This window comes from Martes martes (assembly GCF_963455335.1).
Source record: "Martes martes genome assembly, chromosome: 4".
Classification (NCBI taxonomy): domain Eukaryota; kingdom Metazoa; phylum Chordata; class Mammalia; order Carnivora; family Mustelidae; genus Martes; species Martes martes.
This window is the reverse complement of record NC_137891.1, coordinates 107274584-107295058: the sequence shown is the minus strand read 5'-3', so window position 1 is coordinate 107295058 and position 20475 is coordinate 107274584. Positions and strand designations below refer to the sequence as shown.

Below are 20475 nucleotides of genomic sequence, written 5' to 3'. Positions count from 1 at the left end.
TAATAATACTATCTACCTCACAAGGTTGTTGTAACAAATGAGATGACACATGTAAAATACTGAAAACAGCTCCAAGCACAGTGTAAGTACTCAATAAATACATTAATAATACTAATTCACAAATCTATTTTTAATAACAATAGGCAAACTTGGTTTAATTATCTCTGCTTAAGTTGTAACTTTTTTCTCTTTTTATAAGTTCTGTGCCAAATATTATTAAAGTAAGATAGTTTGGATTATTTCTCAAGTTCATTATTCATGCTGCCCAATCAAGAGAACCTAAATAAAGGTAATATACATCATTTGATAATTTGCGTGATTTTATTGGGTCAGGCAGTGCTAATTTGTGTCATACAATCTGTTTTGCATTATTTAACAATTTATGCCAAGGAATAAAAAATATTCTACAACAGGCATAATCTCAGTTATGTTTCACAAAACATACACATAAACTCAAAAGTTATAATAGTCCGGTGCCCACTTAGCTTCATGATGTTTCTGACAATGGTACCAAGTACTTTATGGGCAGATGAGCTTGTCCTTCCAACAAGCTATAGGTCAAGATCCTTGTTTTCCCCAAACTTATTTATTCCCCTTAAGATACCATAAGAAAGTAACTATGTGGGATATGTATATTGTTATTCCTTGACCTGCCAAATTTACAGGGACAGTAAACCCCTTCTTGAACTTTCAAATTCATCCAAACAACTACCTCTTCCCACATGTCCCACAACTATGTAAAATTTCCTCATCTTCCACTTCTGCCACCTCATCTCAGCATCACCATCAATCCAGTTGCTCTAACCAAAAACAGATTAATCTTGGGGTCTTCTCATTTCCCATCATTCATTCACCAATTCTATCTACTATCTGGTTTTTTATGTATTTATACCCCAAACAAGGCCCCAAACTGTAACTTTACTTATCTCCCAATCTATTTTCCTTGCTATTGCTTCTGTAACTTGCTACCACAGATCAGATGACCATTTCCTAGTATCTGCCACTGGATGTTAGTAAAAAATTATTTATTCTAGCTAAAACACTGTCATTTGTTTGGATTATACTCCTTCCCCAAAGTAACTATGTGAAGATAAATTATATTTGAACTTTTGATTCAAAAACTCTTTGTTTTAGTGCATTATAAAACTCTGACTTCTATTACTGTACTATTGTTTCATTAGTTTTATTAATAGAATTATCTCTTTGGCCTCTTCTAATCTTGGTTTAAGTTAAAGGCTTTCCTTCAGTGAAAAAGTGGTTTAATTCTTAATTATCAGAAACTAAATGATTGAAATCTATATATCAAAACCTCATATTTTAACTATTGGCTAAAAATCTGTGTTCTCTTAATATTTTTCATTCCTAGGCAAAATAATTGTATTGCTATTTGTGGACTGTAGAAAAAGAGGAAATGACAGGGAATGTAATGAAATATATGACAAACTGATAGAATGAGGTAGTGAAGCTTTAAGAATCACATCTTCAGGGACATCTGGATGGCTCAGTTGATTAAGCATCTGCCTTTGGCTCAGGTCATGATCTCAGGGTCTTGGGATCGAGCCCTGTGTCAGGCTCAGTGGGGAGTCTGCTTCTCCCTCTCCCTCTCTCCCAACCCCCCAGCATGTGCTCTCTCTCAAATGAATAAATAAAATCTTAATAAAAAAATAAAAGAGTAACATCTTCATTCACTTGGTTGTGCTTCAAATATTTGGCTAAAGAAAAATTTATTTCTTGTCACCACTTGAAGAACTTTCAATACCTTTACAACTTCTCTCCAAGCCTTTTTCAAAACTATGAACAGATTAGAATTTCAGTTTCTTCCTCCCACAATGTTGACCAAGAGAAAATTTGACAGAAAAGATAAAATGGGATGAGAAATCCATAAAGGAATTTATATATATACATTCCTCTATCAAATATTTGATGTGTGTTATATAAAAAGGCCATACCTGCTCTTCTCCGGGACTCTTGTATATATGCATGCATAAACTGAAGCCCAAATAATTCCTGTTCCTCTTCTTCTTCTGTGCTTTCACTGGGAGGAAGTGTTACTTCCACTTTCAATGGGTTGTCTCTGAAGTTGACAAACCTAGCAGTTCACCAAAAAACAGTATTTTTATAGATGCCAAAGAAGTGTACATTTATTTCCCTGGGGAAAGATCAAATGGTAATACACTACTTTTTTTTAACTGATTTCAGTAACCGAACATTTTGGTAAAATGTAATAAATCGTAAGAATCTTCTAAGTTTCGGGGCGCCTGGGTGGCTCTGGGTCAAAGCCTCTGCCTTCGGCTCAGGTCATGGTTCCAGCGTCCTGGGATCAAGCCCCGCGTCAGGCTCTCTGTTTAGCCGGGAGCCTGCTTCCCTTCCTCTCTCTCTGCCTTCCTCTCTGCCTACTTGTGATCTGTCTGTCAAATAAATAAATAAAATCCTTAAAAAAAAAAAAGAATCTTCTAAGTTTCTTTTCCCGAAGGGAAAAAATACACTAGCTTTAGAAAACTCATTGTCAAAGCTTACTGAAGTGACTATTAGTCCCTCGCATGTATTTAATATGAAGTTTAACTTCCCAGAGCAATTCCAGTGCATTTCAAATATACAGTTAATGCTATGACCTTGAAGTTTCTGCATATTATATAGACTTGTGTCTTATATATCACTGTATCTTCATCAGGTACAGGACTCAGCAGCTCCTGAATAGGTGAATGAATGAATGGATGAATGATTTTGTTATGGGAATTGTGGGATTTGATGTGAATTCTCACATCTTATATTCTCTGTCAGGAAACAAAATTTTGGAAGACATTTGAGGGAGTTTTGAGAGTAAATAACTTAGTAAAATGTTTTATTTATTCTATCTGTAACATAATTGCCTGTGTCCACTGTAGTCAATTAGAAGGAAAATAAGCACTATTTTTATGCTTTTGATTTTTATTTATAGATGAGGTTTGTTACCAGTTCCAAAGATGATTTTCATAAAAATATCACCAGCTGAGCACATTCCTGAAAGCTCACAATCCCAGTATGACTTTTGTTTCAAGGATTCTTTCTTGAGTAATTTTGGCCAGTATTACATGAATCCTACTTATAAATTATAGGATTCCAAAGTTGGAAAATTTTTTAAATGTATTCATTCATATGAAGGAGAATTCAAATCTACTAATAACAATTTCTCTATATTACTTTGTTCTGCAGCCAGAAAGGAACATGTCAGTTCTATGCCTACAACTTTTACCTCAGATTGGTCATCTCTTCCATGCACACTGGAATATCTTGCAGTTTATTGTTGCTGAGAACAAGAGTACCCAGATTTTTCATATTGCTGATTGTTTCTGGCAAGCATGTTATTTCATTCCGTTGTAGCCATAATGTATGTAGACTCTGCATTCTATTTAAAAGAGGTTTCTGTGATTAATCATACATGATATGAAAAACCTGGTTCTTACTACCTGAAAAGAAACAAATGTCATCTTTCATAACATCTCTTAACCGGTGTACCAGTTGACTTAACTGACTTCACATTACCTGATTATTAGGGAAACTGCATTGGAGGGTTAATCCCTACAGTACACTTCTCAGCATGTGGTGGTAGAAAGGAAACCAACACATTTTATAATTCTTCACTATTCTCATGGGATTTCTGAAAGAATGGCTATAAATATTATCCAGTCTGAACTAGAGGGTTAGGAGAAAATTCAGAAATTATTAATCTGCCTAGCTGAGCAAGACAAGTATGCATTATGGCAAACAGCCTGGACTCTGTTATAGTGCGATCTTGAGCAATTTAGCTAACATCTCTACATTAGTTTCCTCATCCATTTGTAAAGCCCAGAGGGCCTGGCATGCACTAAGTAATGTTATTGCACGTATTCATGTCAACACGTTGAAGTCAGAGAGCCAGTTTTTCTCTCCAAAGCCCTTATACTTTAGTAAATGAAAATATTGTTTAAAAGTAGCATATTTAGGGGCGCCTGGGTGGCTCAGTGGTTAAAGCCGCTGCCTTCGGCTCAGGTCATGATCCCAGCGTCCTGGGATCGAGCCCCGCATCGGGCTCTCTGCTCAGCAGGGAGCCTGCTTCCTCCCTTCTCTCTCTGCCTGCCTCTCTGCCTACTTGTGATCTGTCTGTCAAATAAATAAATAAAATCTAAAAAAAAAAAAAAAAAGTAGCATATTTAGTACTACATGGATCTCTTGTGATTGATTACACTTGGGTTCCCCTTTGTTTCATCTGTTATTTATTATGGATGGCTTTAACACATCTGCTAATAGCACAGAAAATCATATACTTTACCTTTCTATAGTATCAGGAAGTTGTGCAAGTCTGTTGCTTCCCAGGTCAAGCCATTCGAGAGCAGGCATGTTCAACACAGCCAGAGGGATTATAGTAAAGTTGTTCATACTCAAATCAAGGTGCGTAAGCTTTAACAAATTGCTGAGCTGAAGAAGCAAGCAAGGTTTTTCAAAATGAATGTCCACAATGTAAACTCCTAGAACACTCACATTGGTAGAGCTGTTTCACATCAACGAATGTTCACATTATGCTTGGGCTTTTCTTAGTCCTAGTCGTCCATAGTAACTTTGAAATAAAAATAAATCTAAATACCTCCAGAGAATTGAAAAACTCTTATAGAAAGCTCATCTATTCAAAGAAAATTTATCTTCCAAACACCCAAGTTCCAGTCTTTACAGAACCTGCTTGTGCTTGCATTTTCCTTTCATCCTGCATTTGAGATTTGTATGGGAAAACCCAAACTTCAAAATAATACTTATCTTTATTGAACCTTCTTTTTTGTGCCTGATGCTTTAAGTATGCTATCTCAGACTTAGCATTTACTATTCGGTAATTTTATTTTTTCAATGAAAACATCAATGGAAATTTATTAAGCATAACATCCCAAACACCAGTGTGCTCAGCTTAAGAAAGAAGATATATTGAGGGGTGCCTGGATGGCTCTAGTTGGCTAAACAACTGACTTGGTTTCAGCTCAAGTCATGATCTCATCAGTCTTGAGATGCCCACTGCACCTCCCCACCCTCCAGGCCCACTCCCCCACCCCTCCCCACCCTGGGCTGCACACTCAGCAGGGAGTCTGCTTGGGATTTTCTCCCTCTGCACCCTCCTCCACTCACTATCTCTCTCTCAAATAAATCCTTAAAAAAAAGAAAGAAAATATATTGATATGACTGACTTGACTGCCTTCTATGTGTTCCTCCCTTCTTCCTTTCCAGAGGGAACCCCTCTCCTGAATTTGGTATTTATTATTCCAATGCATGTTTTCTTGTTTTCATTACATATGTAAATATATGGGGGGTTGTTTTTTGTTTTTTAAGATTTTATTTATTTATTTGACAGTGAGAGAGATCACAAGTAGGCAGAGAGACAGGCAGAGAGAGAGGGGGAAGCAGACTCCCCAATGAGCAGAGAGTCTGATGCAGGGCTTGATCCCAGGACCCCAAGATCATGACCTGAGCCAAAGGCAGAGGCTTAACCCACTGAGCCGCCCAGGTGCCCTGTAAATATATGTTTTTATATATTTTTCTGTAACTACTATTATATGTTTTCACAAACAAAAGTTAGTATTTTTATTTGAAGATTATGAAACTGTACATCCCTGAAATTGCTTTTTTCTCTTAATATCAGTGTCTCAGTGTATTCATGTTGATGCTTACAACTCTAGTTTATTCATCAACTTTCTAAGATAAATATCTTATTTCTGTTTTATGGACAAAGTGGTTGAGAGAGGCCATGTAACTAGAAATGATGGGTGATGTGCACTCAAGTTTTCATGGACCTAAAGCCACAAAATTTCTAAACTTTCTGTATAACACTGTAGTACAAGTTTCAAAATATGAGAATTCAGTTAACTTTTCCAAAAAAATTCCCATTTATCTAGGCAAGTTCTGTTTTATTTTTATCCCAGGGAATGTTAAGATTTGTTCCATACCTTTAACATCACACATACAAAAAAGCACAAATACAGTGTTTTGCGGGCAATGCAAAAAACAGGTTTCCATTTAGTAGGTAACATTTGTCCAGCTTTAGAATTCAAGTCACAAATAAAACATTTTTTTCAAAATCTGTCATCAGACTTTAAAAATTTTCAATGGTTTAGAAGGGAGTATAAAAAGGTTGTTCTCACATTGGCATAAATATGTTTGTGTGTATACAGTATGTGCAATGTAGTGGCTGAGAGATAAGTCTCCTCCTGTTACTGATTTCTCAGTCCTACTAGAACCCTTTGATTTTATATTGAAAGATATTAACATTATAATAAGTCCTTATTTTGCATACATGAAAGTTGAGACCTTATAGAAAGTGGTGAGTTCAAGGCTACCCACCTAATTTAGAGGCCATACTTGGAAGTAATCCCAGGCTTAAGATCTCAGTTCGGTATTTGTTCCAATAAAATGAATTTTTAAAATATTTTATTTATTTATTTGACAGAGAGAAACATAGAGAGAAAGGGAACACAAGCAGGGGGGAGTGGGATAGGAGAGGGAGAAGCAGGGTTCCTGCTGAGCAGGGAGCCTGATGCAGGGCTCCATCCCAGGACCCTGGGATCATGACCCAAGCCAAAGGCAGACACTTAACTGAATCATCCACTCAGGTGCCCCCAATAAAACCTATTTCTTATGTGAAAAAATTAAGGTAAACACAGGTTAATAGACATGCCCAAATTCATACAGCATTTTTAGTGATGGAGCCAATACTAGAAAGAAAATCACAGGAATTAGAAGTTCAAAATAAGACAAACCATAAGAGACTCTTAATCTCAGGAAACAAACTGAGGGTTGCTGGGTGGTGGGATAGGGTGGCTGAGTTATGGACATTGGGGAGGGGATGTGCCCTGGTGAGTGCTGTGAATTGGGTTAAGACTGATGATTCACAGACCTGTAACCCTGAAGCAAATAATACATTAGACGTTACTTTTTTTAAAAAGTTCAAAATAAAATATTTATTTGCCCTCTTATAAAGAAATTGTCCCTGTGATCATCATTTTCATCATAAATAAGTGCATACATTTCATTAAGTTGAACTATTAAAAGAGGAGACAGATATCAATGTAGAAACTATGTTTTATCTGCAAGAGCAACAATAATTGGTGACATATTTACTGGTGTGGGAGAAAAAAGTAATGTTCTCACAAAAAATAGTGGAGAATGGGAGAAGGGAATAGGCTTTCTATTTTGTTTTGAGTCTTAACTATGTTTCTTACGTTTCGTCTTGCAAAGTCAATACCTTGGAAATTTGCTAATTGTAAGATCATTAAATATGTTTGAAATATGTTTGAAAGTGTCTATATCTCTATGATCAGCTTGGTTTTACTAATAACAAGTCATCATACCAAATCAAAGTTTGAAGGCTCTGCAAACCCATTGCTTTGCTTTTACTTGGCAGAAATTAAGAAACTAGCAAAGAAACACTTTTCTGATACTGAAGAATTCATTTCTTACCACTTCACCTCTATCTCAGACACTGATCACTCTATAAACCCTAAGTAGTAAACAAAAGAGATTCTCCATCACCACATTGTCTGTGCTTTGTGGTAATCATTTATCCAATAAGCGTTTATTAAGTAACAACTGCAACTTAGGCTGTGCCTTCAATTCTGTATATAGAAATAAGGAAGACTCTTGCTCTGGCCTTTAAGGAGATCACAAATGATGTCTGTACTGTGACAATAAGAGAAGTATCTTTTATGCTAAATAGGTATTTCTCTAAATAAAAATATGTGTTATAGTAATAGGAAATGATTATCACTAAATATTTTCTGAAATAAAGTTTATAGCATTTCTTCGTTAGTGTATTTTTGGCGATCACACGGTTGAGAAGTAAACCAGTTGTAGGTGAATAAAGTCATAGACACTGATGTCTTTCTGACCTCTTGTGGAAGATCACAGATGTCTCTGTTTACAGCAAGTTCTAGTTTCTCCAAGCTGGCACAATGACTTAGTTCCCTGGGAACAGTCTTGATTTTGTTGTAACTAAGAATCAGCTCTTGAAGTTTAGTGAGCAGTCCTACAAAAAAATAATACACAATAGAGAGCAGATGGATATAAAATAATGTTTCCAGTTATGACAGCATAACTTCCTTGCCAGTTTCATATTGGCAAATTATACTTCTCAGGTTCTTCCCTTTTCCCAGTTCATGTCCTGCCCCCTCTAAAAATAAGGGGGTTTATCTGTACTATAAGCAAAAAATATGTGTGGGTTTTTTTTTTTTTTCATCTTGTTTCATCTCCTATATTGTGGCCAATTTTCCATTTGGGGATTTTTTTCTCATCTAAGAAATCTATCTTTCTTGCCTTCAACCTGTTTTCTTCTAGGAGGATTAACTGAACAAAAGACATTGTTTCCAGAATATATACAGTGTTTCCAAAGAGACTTTTCTTGCCTTGAAATCTTATCTTAAATCGCTTCTGTAAATCCCAGAAACTTGGATCTTCTCAATTTAGATGTCTACAATTTTCTTAAAACTCAGGGCTATGTGAAAATGATGTCATTATTCCATGTATCAAGAAAATTCTCAGAAAAAATGAGGGAATAAAGCCAATCTTCCTTACCAATTCCTCGAGGTATCTCTGAAATTGTGTTTCGAGATAAATCTAATACAATGAGGTTCTGGAATCTTCCAATGAATTCAGGAATTTTCAATAAACCAGTTCTATGAAGTCGCCATTCCTGTAGCTGACGCAGTTTTAGTAGAGAAGAAGGGAGGGTCTAAACTCAAGTAAAAGAAATGACAGAATTACCATATTACTTAAATTATTTTAGTATCATGTCACACTGAAATATAATTGTAGAGATATTACTTGATTTGTGTTTTTTGGGTTATTTTTTCCTTAATGGATTATATTTCCAAGTGCTTTGTGTTACCTCCAAGTTTTAAGACCTCTACTTTGGGGATAGGGGTAGTAAACCTTCAAACCCCTATCACAATAAACAAAGATAATGTATTTTGGTCAATAATGCACACCCATATATCAATTCCTAAAGATATTGTTGTATTTGGCTTTTTTAGAGTACGTATGCAGTTGAAAATGAGAATGTGGTGGTTAGAGAAACAAAAATCATTTTACTCAATAATTCAAATTTCTCTTTGCCTTATATTTTGAAATATTTTCTAAGTTTTTTACATATTTTTTATTTAAAGGTTTTAAGAGTTTCAACCTTTCTGAACTCTACGCCTTTTCCTTTTCAACCTAAAATAGCCCAGAGAAAATAAACTACTAGCTAACTATACATACATATATGAAAACAAGCACTGACCCAAAGTATAAATACCCTTATAAAAATCAGAGCATGACTAATGTAATCAAGCAACTGCATGTTGTGTATTTATGAGAGAGAATATGAATCAGGTAGTAGACCTTGAATAAGATGAATATCCTATTCCATTTTGTGAACTTTAAGCTCAGTATTTGTTTTGGAAAAGCTATATGATTTTTGTTAGGCAGATGGTCATCTTTTTTATGGAAAATGAGAAGTTGCTTACTAGTAGGATTAATAGGAGAAAAATTGCAAATGACTTAAATTTAGGCAGAGTTGAAGCAAACTGAGTTTTACCAAAAAAAATGTGAAGTTATATTTCTTTTCAGTTGTTCATGTTGCCCAAATTCATTTGGTGTATTATTAAAATTAGAATTTCTAAAGATTCTGGACCTAATCATACACTCAGAATCATTTTCTTAACTATCCCACAAAATGCAAAATACAGAGGAATATTACTTCTATGAAGCTTACCTTCCATTCTTCTTTTTCTATTTTCAAAATGACTCTTCCATCTTCCCTGATGACCTTTTCTTTTAGCTTGGTTAAGCTTACTCGTTCTTCCCAGATCCTCACTAGCCTAAGAGAGAAGACAACATTTTAGTTCACCAATAATGACATACACAGGTAGCATTCACTTTTACATAAAAAGTGATCTGTCAAAAACAATCATTTGATCGATAGTATCTGGAAATTAGAAAAGAAGTTATTTTGTAAGAATTATAAATATGATTAGTATCATAAGTGTCCTATATTTAAGTTTTGAAAGTGTCATAACTCTCCAGAGATTTTTTAAGCAATAACTTTATTGAGATATATATAATTCACATATCATATAAATCCTTTTAAAGTATACAACTCAATGATTTTGGGTATATTCACAGAGTTACTCAACTATCATCACTATCTGGTCCAAGACAATTTCATCATTCAAAAAAACTCCAGGCACAATGCAAACTGGTATAGCCATTTGAGAAAACAGTATGGAGTTTCCTCAAAAAGTTAAAAATAGAACCACCCTACAATCTAGCAATTGCTCTACTATGTATTTACCCAAGAAATAAAAAAATACCAATATGAAGGGCAACATTATCTACAACAGCCAAATTTTGGAAATAGCCCAAGTGTTCATCAGCTGATGAATGGATAAAGAAGATGTGGTGTATATGTATACATATACATATATACATGTATATATATATACAGATGCATAGATATGTGTATATATACTCATATATATATGGGATATTACTCAGCCATAAAAAGGAATGGAATCATGCCATTTGCAACAATGTGGATATTATGCTAAGCGAAATGTCAGTCAGAGAAAGACAAATATCATATGATTTTACTCATATGTGGAATTTAAGAAACAAAACAGATATGCAAAGGGGGGAGAAAAGAGAGAGGAGGGGACAAACCAAGAAACAGACTCTTTTTTTTTTTTTAAAGATTGTATTTATTTATTTGACAGAGAGAGATCACAGTAGACAGAGAGGCAGGCAGAGAGAGAGAGAGGGAAGCAGGCTCCCTGCTGAGTAGAGAGCCCAATGCGGGACTCGATCCCAGGACCCTGGGATCATGACCTGAGCCGAAGGCAGCGGCTCAACCCACTGAGCCACCCAGGCGCCCCAAGAAACAGACTCTTAACTATAGAGAACAAACAAGATGGTTACCAGAAGGGGCACCTGGGTGGCTCAGTGGGTTAAGCCTCTGCCTTCGGCTCAGGTCATGATCCCGGGGTCCTGGGATTGAGCCCCGCACTGGGCTCTCTGCTCAGCAGGGAGCCCATTTCCCTCGCTCTCTCTGCCTGCCTCTCTGCCTACTTGTGATCTCTCTCTGTCAAATAAATAAATAAAATCTAAAAAAAAAAAAAAAAAAAAAAAAAAAGATGGTTACCAGAGGAGAGGTGGGAAGAGGATGGGTTAAATAGGTGATGGGGATTAAATAGGTGCTCACTTGTGATGAGCACCGCGTGTTGTAGGGAATTATTGTATCACTATATTGTACACCAGAAACTAATACAACACTGTATGTTAACTAACTGGAATAAAATAAAAACGTTTAAAAATAAAATTAAAAAACCACACCCATTCCTCCTCTTCCCAGTTCCTTTGCAACCCCTGATCTACTTTCTATTTCTATGAATTTGCCTATTCTGGACATTTCACGCAAATGGGATTATACAATATGTGGCCTTTCCACACAGTATAAGTTTATTCAGAGTTCACCCATGCTGTAACACGTTTCAGTACTATAGTCCTTTTTATAGAAGAAGAACCTTCCACTGCATGAATATACCACATTTGTTGGTGAATATTGTGATGAACATATCTGTTCATCAGCTGATGGACATTTGGGTTAATTCCACTTATTGGCTCTTATGAATGATGCCACTATGAACATTTGTAAACAAGTTTTTATGTAGACATATGTTTTCCTTTATCTTGGGTATAGTCCTAGAAGTAGAATTGCTGCATCCTATTGTAATTCTATTTTTAACATTTTTTTTAGGAATTGCTAAACTATATCCAAATTGCTTGTACCATTTTCCTTTCCCTCCAGCAGCACATGAGGCTTCTGATTTCTCCATATGTTAGTGTCCATGGTTTGGATCACAGCCATCCTAGTGAGCATGAAGAGGTAGCTCTTTGTCTTTTTGACTGGCATTTATTAGACACGTAATCCATAGATAGTTAATAACTTTATAACGACTTTCAAGTAATACAGTTCAACTTCAGAGTTAAGTTATATACAATTACATTCCAATTTTATTCAGATTTCATTTTTCAGATATAAATATGCATAAAACGTTTGTCATTCTAAAAACACATTCCTATTGATTTTTGGTTCATTGCAAACATACATAGGAATAATATCAAGCTATGAAAATAACAGGTAAAAGGTTGCAAAATTTTTATTTCTATACTAGAAAATTTTTAGTGTAGGAAAAATGAGAAAGAATAAATTTAGAATTGAAATCTTTGTAATTTTGGTGTCTTAGAATGATACATAATAAAGAAATATAAGCAATTATCAAAGAACATAGGTTTAATTAATTTGAATAGTCAATTGCCAAAAAGATCTTTGTATTTCAGAACAGGATTTAATGACAAGTGCAATCAGATCTCTTATTCCCTAAACTTTTACTTCAAGAATTCATCAAGCAGCCATTATATGCCAAATGCTATGCTGCACATTGTGCATGCAAAAAGCTCTGTCCTTAATGAGTTTACAGTGAGGCTAACTATTATTCAACTAGTCTCTTTCCATCTCTATAATGATTCCTAAATTCTTTCTGGATCTGAATTTCTATGATCTAAGTCTAGAATGTATCACTTAACTTGGTGACTGTGGGCAACTCTTACCACCTATGTGGACCTTGCCCTGTTAAAATGGAGTTTGGATTAAATAATGTCGAAGATTTCTTCCACCTTTAGTATTCTGTAATTTATCCACTACTTAGTCAAAGCAGGACATTCTTTCAATTTTAAATATAAAATTTCTACCTCCCGTGAACCCTTTTATTATAGTCTAAATGCTTTCTCAGATTTGCCACACCAACTCTAACCCAAGTGCTTAATTTCTTCAAGACAGCTTGGCATCAAAAGACAATGAGGTCAATTTCTGTTGAAACTTTAGCCTTTTTGAAATAAATCTTTAGCCACCTTTAGCTGAGAGAAGAAACATTAGTTTATGTCCTTAACCTTGTTATCCCTTGCCTATTTTGTACAGAATTTGAAGTTGCTGAAATTATTTTCTTTTTAAAGATTTTACTTATTTATTTATTTACTTATTTGAGAAAGAGTGTTCAAGAGGGGCAGGGGAGGTCAGAGGGAGAGGGAGAGGGGAGGGAGAGAGAGAGAGAGAGAGAGAGAGAATCTCAAGCAGAGTTGATGAGGAACGATCCCCTAACTCTGAGATCATGACCTGAGCCAAAAATGAAGAGTTGGATGCCCAACCCACTGAGCCACCCAGGTGCCCCAATTAAATGGTTCTTAACTAAACATGTGTAATAGGTGAAGTTCAGGAGTTTAGAAGCAAGCAGGATTCCTGCCCTGCCCACTGTTTTAAAAAGAGATAGGATTTATTAAGAGTAGTCTAGAGTCCAGTTTATGACATCTGTAGAATCCAAACATGATAGGTTTCCTAAGAGTAGCTTTATATATGAAGGCCTAATCTAGGAAAAGCCCTGAGGTAAATATCATACCTCCTCAATCAGATTGGTTAGGTATGAATACCAGTTCTGCGTTTATTAGCAGTGTGATCTTTGACAATTTACTGAGGCCCATCCCTCAGGTTTTCCATCTTTAAAAGGGAAAAAATGAACACTCATGTGTGGCAGAGATGGATACTCCTCTTCTTCCTGAGTCTCTAAATTTAACTGGGCACAAGACTTCATTTACCATCCTTGTAGTTAGATATGGATCCTATCAATGGGATGTTAGCAGAATTAGTAGTGTGTGCAAATTCCTGCAAGCTGGGATCGAATATGGCTGCAGCTGGTGTATCATTTGGGGCCATTAAGTGACTTTAGGAAAGGAAGCCATGCACAGTCGAGCAACAAGATAAAAGTCTGAGTATCTGACTCAGTGGAGTACTACTCCAGTCTCAGATCAAATATTCCAAAAAAGTTAACATCTCTTGTTTAGAAAGTATTATTTTGGGGGCACTGGGACGGCTCAGTCAGTAAAACATCTGACTCTTAATTTCGGCTCAGGTCATGATCTTACAGTCCTGAGATCAAGCCCCTCAGCGGGCTCCCCACTCAGTGGGGAGTTTGCTTGGGATTCTCTTTTTCCATTTTCCTCTGTCCCTCACCCCCCTCGCCACTCTCTCTCTCAAATAAATAAATATTTTTTTAAAATTAAAAAAAGAAAACGTTACTTTGGTTTTCCTTCTCTCATAATGCAATCCATCTTCATTAAGACACTCTGTTTCTATGTGTTCAGAAGATTAAATGAAATGCTACAAATAAACCACTTAGCAGAGTGCCTAGTAAACAGTAAGTGCATAATAAAAAGCTGCTACCCTCATCATTGTCAGCATCATTATCTTTTTTATTGGCTTTGGTTGAAAAGAATGGCCTCTCCCCATCCGGATTTTTGCTTGTACAGAGAATAGACACAAAATAATTGCTGATGAAGAACTTTTCCCCCTCTTCTTTACTGGGAAAATAGCTGTTATTTCCAACTATTATACTTCACCCCCGCCAAGTAACCAGCTATAAATCTTATTTTGTTTAAACCAATCATACAGGCTCATCCTCTAGAAGGGGACTGGCTTATGAGAGTACAAATGATCCAGTCCTGGTCAATGAGAGGTGAAGGAGAGGCTTGCTAAAGAGCCTCAGAAAGGCTTCCTCATTCTTGAAGGAACAGAAATAGTTTCCACTCTTCTGATAACATAATGATGCCTGGCTGTGATGCCTGGAAGTGGACCAGTCGTCCTGTGACACAGACAGAGGAGAACCTGAGGCCCAAACTGACACACTGAGATTAGCAGTAGAAGGTGATAAAAATAAAACCAGTCTTTAAAGCTGTTCAGGCCTTGCCTCAGGACTTCCCTAGTCCCTAAGCCATTTCTCGTTGAATTTTATGGTACTTGCTAACTGATGCAGGAGCATTTTTTTCCACTGGGATATAATTGACATATAACATTATTAATGGGCCAATATTCATATATGTTGAAGGACAAAAAATGATTAGATTCTTAGAAAGAGAACTGGTGGGTGAAAATCGTAGGGATCCATGAGGAAAGTGGCTCTTCTTGCAAAATTAATAGAATGTTTTGGAGACATCCAATCAGGAAAATAGATAGATATCAAGAATGCAGAGGAAATGAGAGCCAAACTATTTAAGTACAGCCCAAATCAAGGAATCGGGTGATCCACAAGGACCCTGGCTGAAACTGATGGCTATTCAAATAGGTGAGAATCTCTCGTACCTTCTCTTGTCAGATGTTGCCTAGGGGATATAATATTGAACAAGCAATCACTGAAAACTGGACTCACTGATACTAATCAAACTTCAAGGAATATGGAACAGACTCCTCTGAGGGCCTAAAAATAACTACTATTTTCACATATGGACACTTGTACTTTCTGTGGCCACCATCACATAGCCACACTTAATTGAATCGGGTGTACCCTTTAGTTATATTTTGAGTTTTCAGTAAATAAAAATACCAAATTCAACAATTAAGGCATTTAATAAGCACTCTTTTCTATAATGATGATGTTCTGAATTTTCACCAAATATAAATAACAAACACGTTAAAGCATACTTCTGTTGAAATTCCTTCTCTCGCTTCAGGTCTTCATTGTGTTTCTTTATTCTTTCTTCCCAAACTTCCTTCACAGCATTGACAGCCCCAGTACAAACTGCATTTTCTGACATGATTTCTCCACATTGTCACAGAGTCACCAGCTTCATTAGGTTCTGAATAGCTGAGTCACAGATGCCATCTCAAAAAGGACCTAATTGTAGTGGAGAAAAAAAATGTGTTTCAGAATGTTCACTGGGTCCAGAAATGATCATAATAGCTTATATTTATTGCACACTTTCCATGTTCCCAAGACTTTTATACACTTTACATATCATCTCTCACTTAATAATCCTCATAAAAATACTATGCATAGACATTTTTTCTCTTTCAAGATTTTATTTATTTATTTGAGGGAGAGAGAGTAGGGCGAGAGAGAGAACATGAGTGGGGGAGGATGTGGGGGTTGGGTGGAGGGAGAAGGAGTAGCAGGCTCCCCACTGAGCAGGGAGCCTGAGGTGGGGTTAAATCCCTGGACCCTGGGATCATGACCTGAGCCGAAGGCAGACGCTTAACCTACTAAGCCACCCAGGCACACCACAATATAAATTTCGATCAGTAAATTATAACATATCCATATCATGGGAAATTATATAGCTCCATAAAGTAAAACATTTCATATACTGATATGCCATGATCTCCAAAATGTATGACTATACCATAATTTAATTTTTCTGTCCCAATGAATGTGGGTATTTGGGTACCAGGGTTTTGCTATTATGAGCAATATTGTTTCCAAAATTCTTGTCCTTATCTTCATGGTGCTCAAGTGGTATTGTTTCTATTGGGTCTATACCTAGAAAGAACTGCTGGATCACACTATATGTGAATGTTCAAATTTATAAGATAGAGCCAAATTGTTTTCCAAAGTGATTGTGCCCATTTATACTCTTACTACAACAGTATAAGGTTCCCTGTTGATGCACATCCTTACTAACAAACTACTGCATAAAATCTCATTATGGTCACAAATTTATATTTTCCTGATTACTAAGCACTGCAAGTTAATACACAAAGACTGCCCAATTAAATAAAAGACAAAATCCTGTGCACTGTTTATAAGAGGCATGTCTAGTATAAAAATAGGAAAAAAATAAGAAAGTATAAAATAGAAAGAGATCCATGCTTAGATTTCTACACAAGAGAAATAAAAACATATGTTCACACAAAAACTTCTACCTGGCTTGACACAGAACCAGAGCATGGGGACACAGCTAGATCTTGGGATGTCAGGCACAGAACACCTTCTTAAGGGAAAGCACCAGAGGCATTCACAAAGGAAACAAACCATGTTCACCGACAAACAACTAGCCAGTTTGGAATTCTTGTACAGCAAGAACCCATATCCTGCTGTCAGGCTTCGGAAAGAAATGGCCTCCAAACTGGAGATCCATCCGACTGTACTGCAGGTTTGGCTCAAGAACCACAGAACAAAACCCAAGAAAGCCAAACAACAGCAATTAGCTGGGGTGGAAGTCAAGACTGGCTCTTCCAAGAGACACGTGGCTGCAGCTCCAGGATCCCAGGAAGGTGCCTACCCTGCTTCCCTGGTGTACACAGATCACCCCATACCTTCCTTCCAACTCAGCATATGCTCCAATTGGAAGGCTCTCCCAGACCATTCTGTTGGTCACAACATAGTCCATTTTGTCTGCTGCCAAGATCTTAACATCTACTCCCTTTGTCCCATTATGGAATCTCAAATTCTTTCCACAAGCTTCACTGCTAATTCCTTTAGTTCTTCATCTCCGCAAAGAACCTAATGAGTGAAGCCAGATACAAAAGGTCACATACTTGGGGCACCTGGGTGGCTCAGTGGGTTAAAGCCGCTGCCTTCGGCCCAGGTCATGATCCCAGCGTCCTGGGATCGAGCCCCGCATCGGGCTCTGCTGCTGAGCAGGGAGCCTGCTTCCTCCCTTCTCTCTCTGCCTGCCTCTTGGCCTACTTGTGATCTGTCTGTCAAATAAATAAATAAAATCTTAAAAAAAAAGTCACATACTGTTATGATTCACAATGATTCCCATATGAGAGATTTGAGATCTATACAACATGGATGCACTTCAAAAACATGCTCCGTGAAAGAAAAATAGAAGACACACAAGCACCCATATGGTGGAAATCAGCAGAAAGAGGCGCTCAATAAGCTTACAGCTATGGGGATATTTTGTGTTGTAATGAGGGTGTCAGAAACCTGCAGGTATAAACTCATCCAAAGACACAGAACTGTAATCCTCTATTACATATACCACAAAAAGCAATCATGTGACAGGATGAAAGTGTGAGCCAATGCCATGGTGGTAATCATTTTGCAATATGTAAATGTATCAAATCAGCACACTGTACACCTTACACTTGTATCTCAGTAAAACTGGAGACAATTTTTAGATTATATCAATAAATATATACAATGAGATTACTTAAAAAAAAAAAAGGCAAAAACAAAAGAAAACAAAAAAACTTCTACCTGAAATTTGAAGTAGCATTATTCAGAACAGCCAAAAAATGGAAACAACCGGCTGTCAACGGACAAATGCATAAACAAAATGGGGTATATCCATACAATGGAATATTATTTGGCCATAAAAAGGAGTAAGTACCAATACATGCTACATCATGGATAAACTTTGAATGAAAGTGTGCTCAGTGAAAGAGGCCAGACATAAAAGACCACGTATGATCCCATTTATATGAAAAGTTCAGAACATGTAGATCCATAGAGAAAAATAAAACAGTAGGTTAGTGATATCCAGGGGCTTTCCAAATGAGTGACTGCAGAGTTTCTTTTTGAGTGATGGAAATCAAATTTTAAATAAATCAACCTATCAAAAAGCAAGGGTGACTTATTTATGGCTAAAGAACAGAATGTATTAAGCATAACACATCTTGAAAATATAAAATAAGGGGCGACTGGGTGGCTCAGTGGGTTAAGCCTCTGCCTTCGGCTCCGGTCATGATCTCAGGGTCCTGGGATCGAGCCCCACATCGGGCTCTCTGCTCAGCAGGAGCCTGCTTCCCTTTCTCTCTCTCTGCCTGCCTTTCTGGCTACTTGTGATCTCTGCCAAATCAATAACTAAAATCTTTAAAAAAAAACCAAACTATATGTTAAAAAAAAGAAAATATAAAATAAATACTTAAACAGAATGTGGAAGAAAGAAATAGAGAAATAGAAGGAAAGAACACTAATAACCACATCTTCAAAGTGGGGGAGTCATAGACACTGTATTTTACAGAATGAGAATTAGAGATTGAAGCATTTGTTTCAAGTTATAAAGGTAATCAAGGGAGAAACTAAAAATAAGATATAACCCGATGGAGGTGTAAGTGAACTTAAGCATCATCTTTCACAATGAAGTTCCATAGATAATGCCTAAAGTTGGTAAGCAATAATAACCACCTTTGAAACAAAACAAAACAAAACAAAACAAAACAAAAAAACAGGACCTGTGGAGATAACCAACGAAGACTAAATCCTGAAATGGTTAAAATGCTTACTTCTAGAGTGATAGAGAGAATGAGGTAGATTATTGCTTTTCATTATTAATCTTCTCTAAATTGCTGATTTCCTTAAAAGTATGCAGTGTGAGACAGACTGAGACAGAGAGGGATGGCAAAATAACTCTATTACAGAGGACAAAAATGTTTAAAACGTGAGGATGGATATATAATTGCCAATATGCAGAATATTAGTAGGAAAAGGTCTCTAGTTTTAAGCAAAGCATGCACTGTTTCCACAGAAACAGCCTGCAAGATCTTTTTACCATCAAGAAACCTTGGGATATACATGCTGATAATCCAAACGCCTGGGGACATCACAGTCAACTTACAATTTATTATTTCAGATTTTAGCAAGTTTGAAGTGTTTATCACATAATAAAACATTTTTAAATATCCCAAGTATCTACATGTAAATGTGTATTTCTTTTTTTTTAATTTTTAAAAAATCTTTATAAACATATAATGTATTTTTAGCCCCAGGGGTCCAGGTCTGTGAATCGCCAGGCTTACACACTTCACAGCACTCACCATAGCACATACCCTCCCCAATGTCCATAACCCCACCACCATCTCCCGACCCTCCTCCCCCGCCCCGCAACCCTCAGTTTGTTTTGTGAGATTAAGAGTCTCTTATGGTTTGCCTCCCTCCTGATCCCATTTTGTTTCATTTATTCTTTTCCTACTCCCCAAGCCCCCCAACGTTGCATCTCCACTTCCTCATATCAGGGAGATCATTCCTAAACATATATTACCATTCATATGCTCAAATTTCAGTTTGCCACTGAACTTCATTCAGCCATCAGCTTTCCTACAACAGTGACCAATTTCCCTTTGAGGAAAACAAGTCAATAATGATATATGTATTTCTCCTTCCAGCATAGAATTGTGTTCTCTACCTTGATTATTACCATAACAGAAAAGCACATAGTTTGGCAAGGACATACCCGGGACAGTCCACTTTCTGAAGGCAAAAGAAAGAAAGAAAGGAAAAATACTACGAACAAACAAATGTTTCTAACTTTTAGGGAAATCAATATTCCAGAGGAAAACAATTACATGCATGACTATAAAATCCCACAAGAGATTTTTAAGTTCAACTCCAAATTCAGATGTACATTCTAGCAAATTCAGACACAGTAAAGTCATCAGCCATCTCTTTCCATGTGAAGAATGGTGAAGAAATGTTTTTGAAAAATACTTACCATTGTCAGAGGATGCAGAAGCTGACATGGTCCAAGTTAGTGATGACCAGCTAAGAGAGGATTTCAGGGAGAAGTGTTTTCAGTGTGGCTCTGGGATGATTAAAATCCTTGGTCAGACTGGTAATCAAGTGAAATGTAATATTAGCCTAGTTCTAATTTTAGATCTTGGACAAAGCTAAGAATAGC

At 36.6% G+C, this 20475-nt stretch overlaps 2 protein-coding genes across 3 annotated transcripts in view; one reads left to right on the top strand and one right to left on the bottom strand.

Moving 5' to 3' along the window:
- The window catches only part of LRRC39 (leucine rich repeat containing 39), a 47992-nt gene that overhangs the window by 1749 nt on the left and 25768 nt on the right, over nucleotides 1–20475 (bottom strand). For both annotated transcript variants that reach the window (XM_080801155.1, XM_080801156.1), the window contains 8 exons: nucleotides 20290–20406; nucleotides 15554–15746; nucleotides 9743–9848; nucleotides 8563–8719; nucleotides 7881–8017; nucleotides 4289–4434; nucleotides 3233–3385; nucleotides 1950–2089 (listed from right to left, as the gene is read on the bottom strand). In XM_080801155.1, coding sequence (XP_080657281.1) covers nucleotides 1950–2089; nucleotides 3233–3385; nucleotides 4289–4434; nucleotides 7881–8017; nucleotides 8563–8719; nucleotides 9743–9848; nucleotides 15554–15666 — 952 coding nt within the window. In that variant the 5' untranslated portion in view covers nucleotides 15667–15746; nucleotides 20290–20406. The remainder of the gene's footprint in view (nucleotides 1–1949; nucleotides 2090–3232; nucleotides 3386–4288; nucleotides 4435–7880; nucleotides 8018–8562; nucleotides 8720–9742; nucleotides 9849–15553; nucleotides 15747–20289; nucleotides 20407–20475) is intronic.
- On the top strand, nucleotides 16795–17355 carry LOC308341663 (divergent paired-related homeobox-like; the record flags this gene model as incomplete). Its single annotated transcript, XM_080801679.1, has 1 exon — nucleotides 16795–17355. The coding sequence occupies one exon, from the start codon at nucleotides 16795–16797 to the stop codon at nucleotides 17353–17355; it is 561 nt and encodes a 186-aa protein (XP_080657805.1).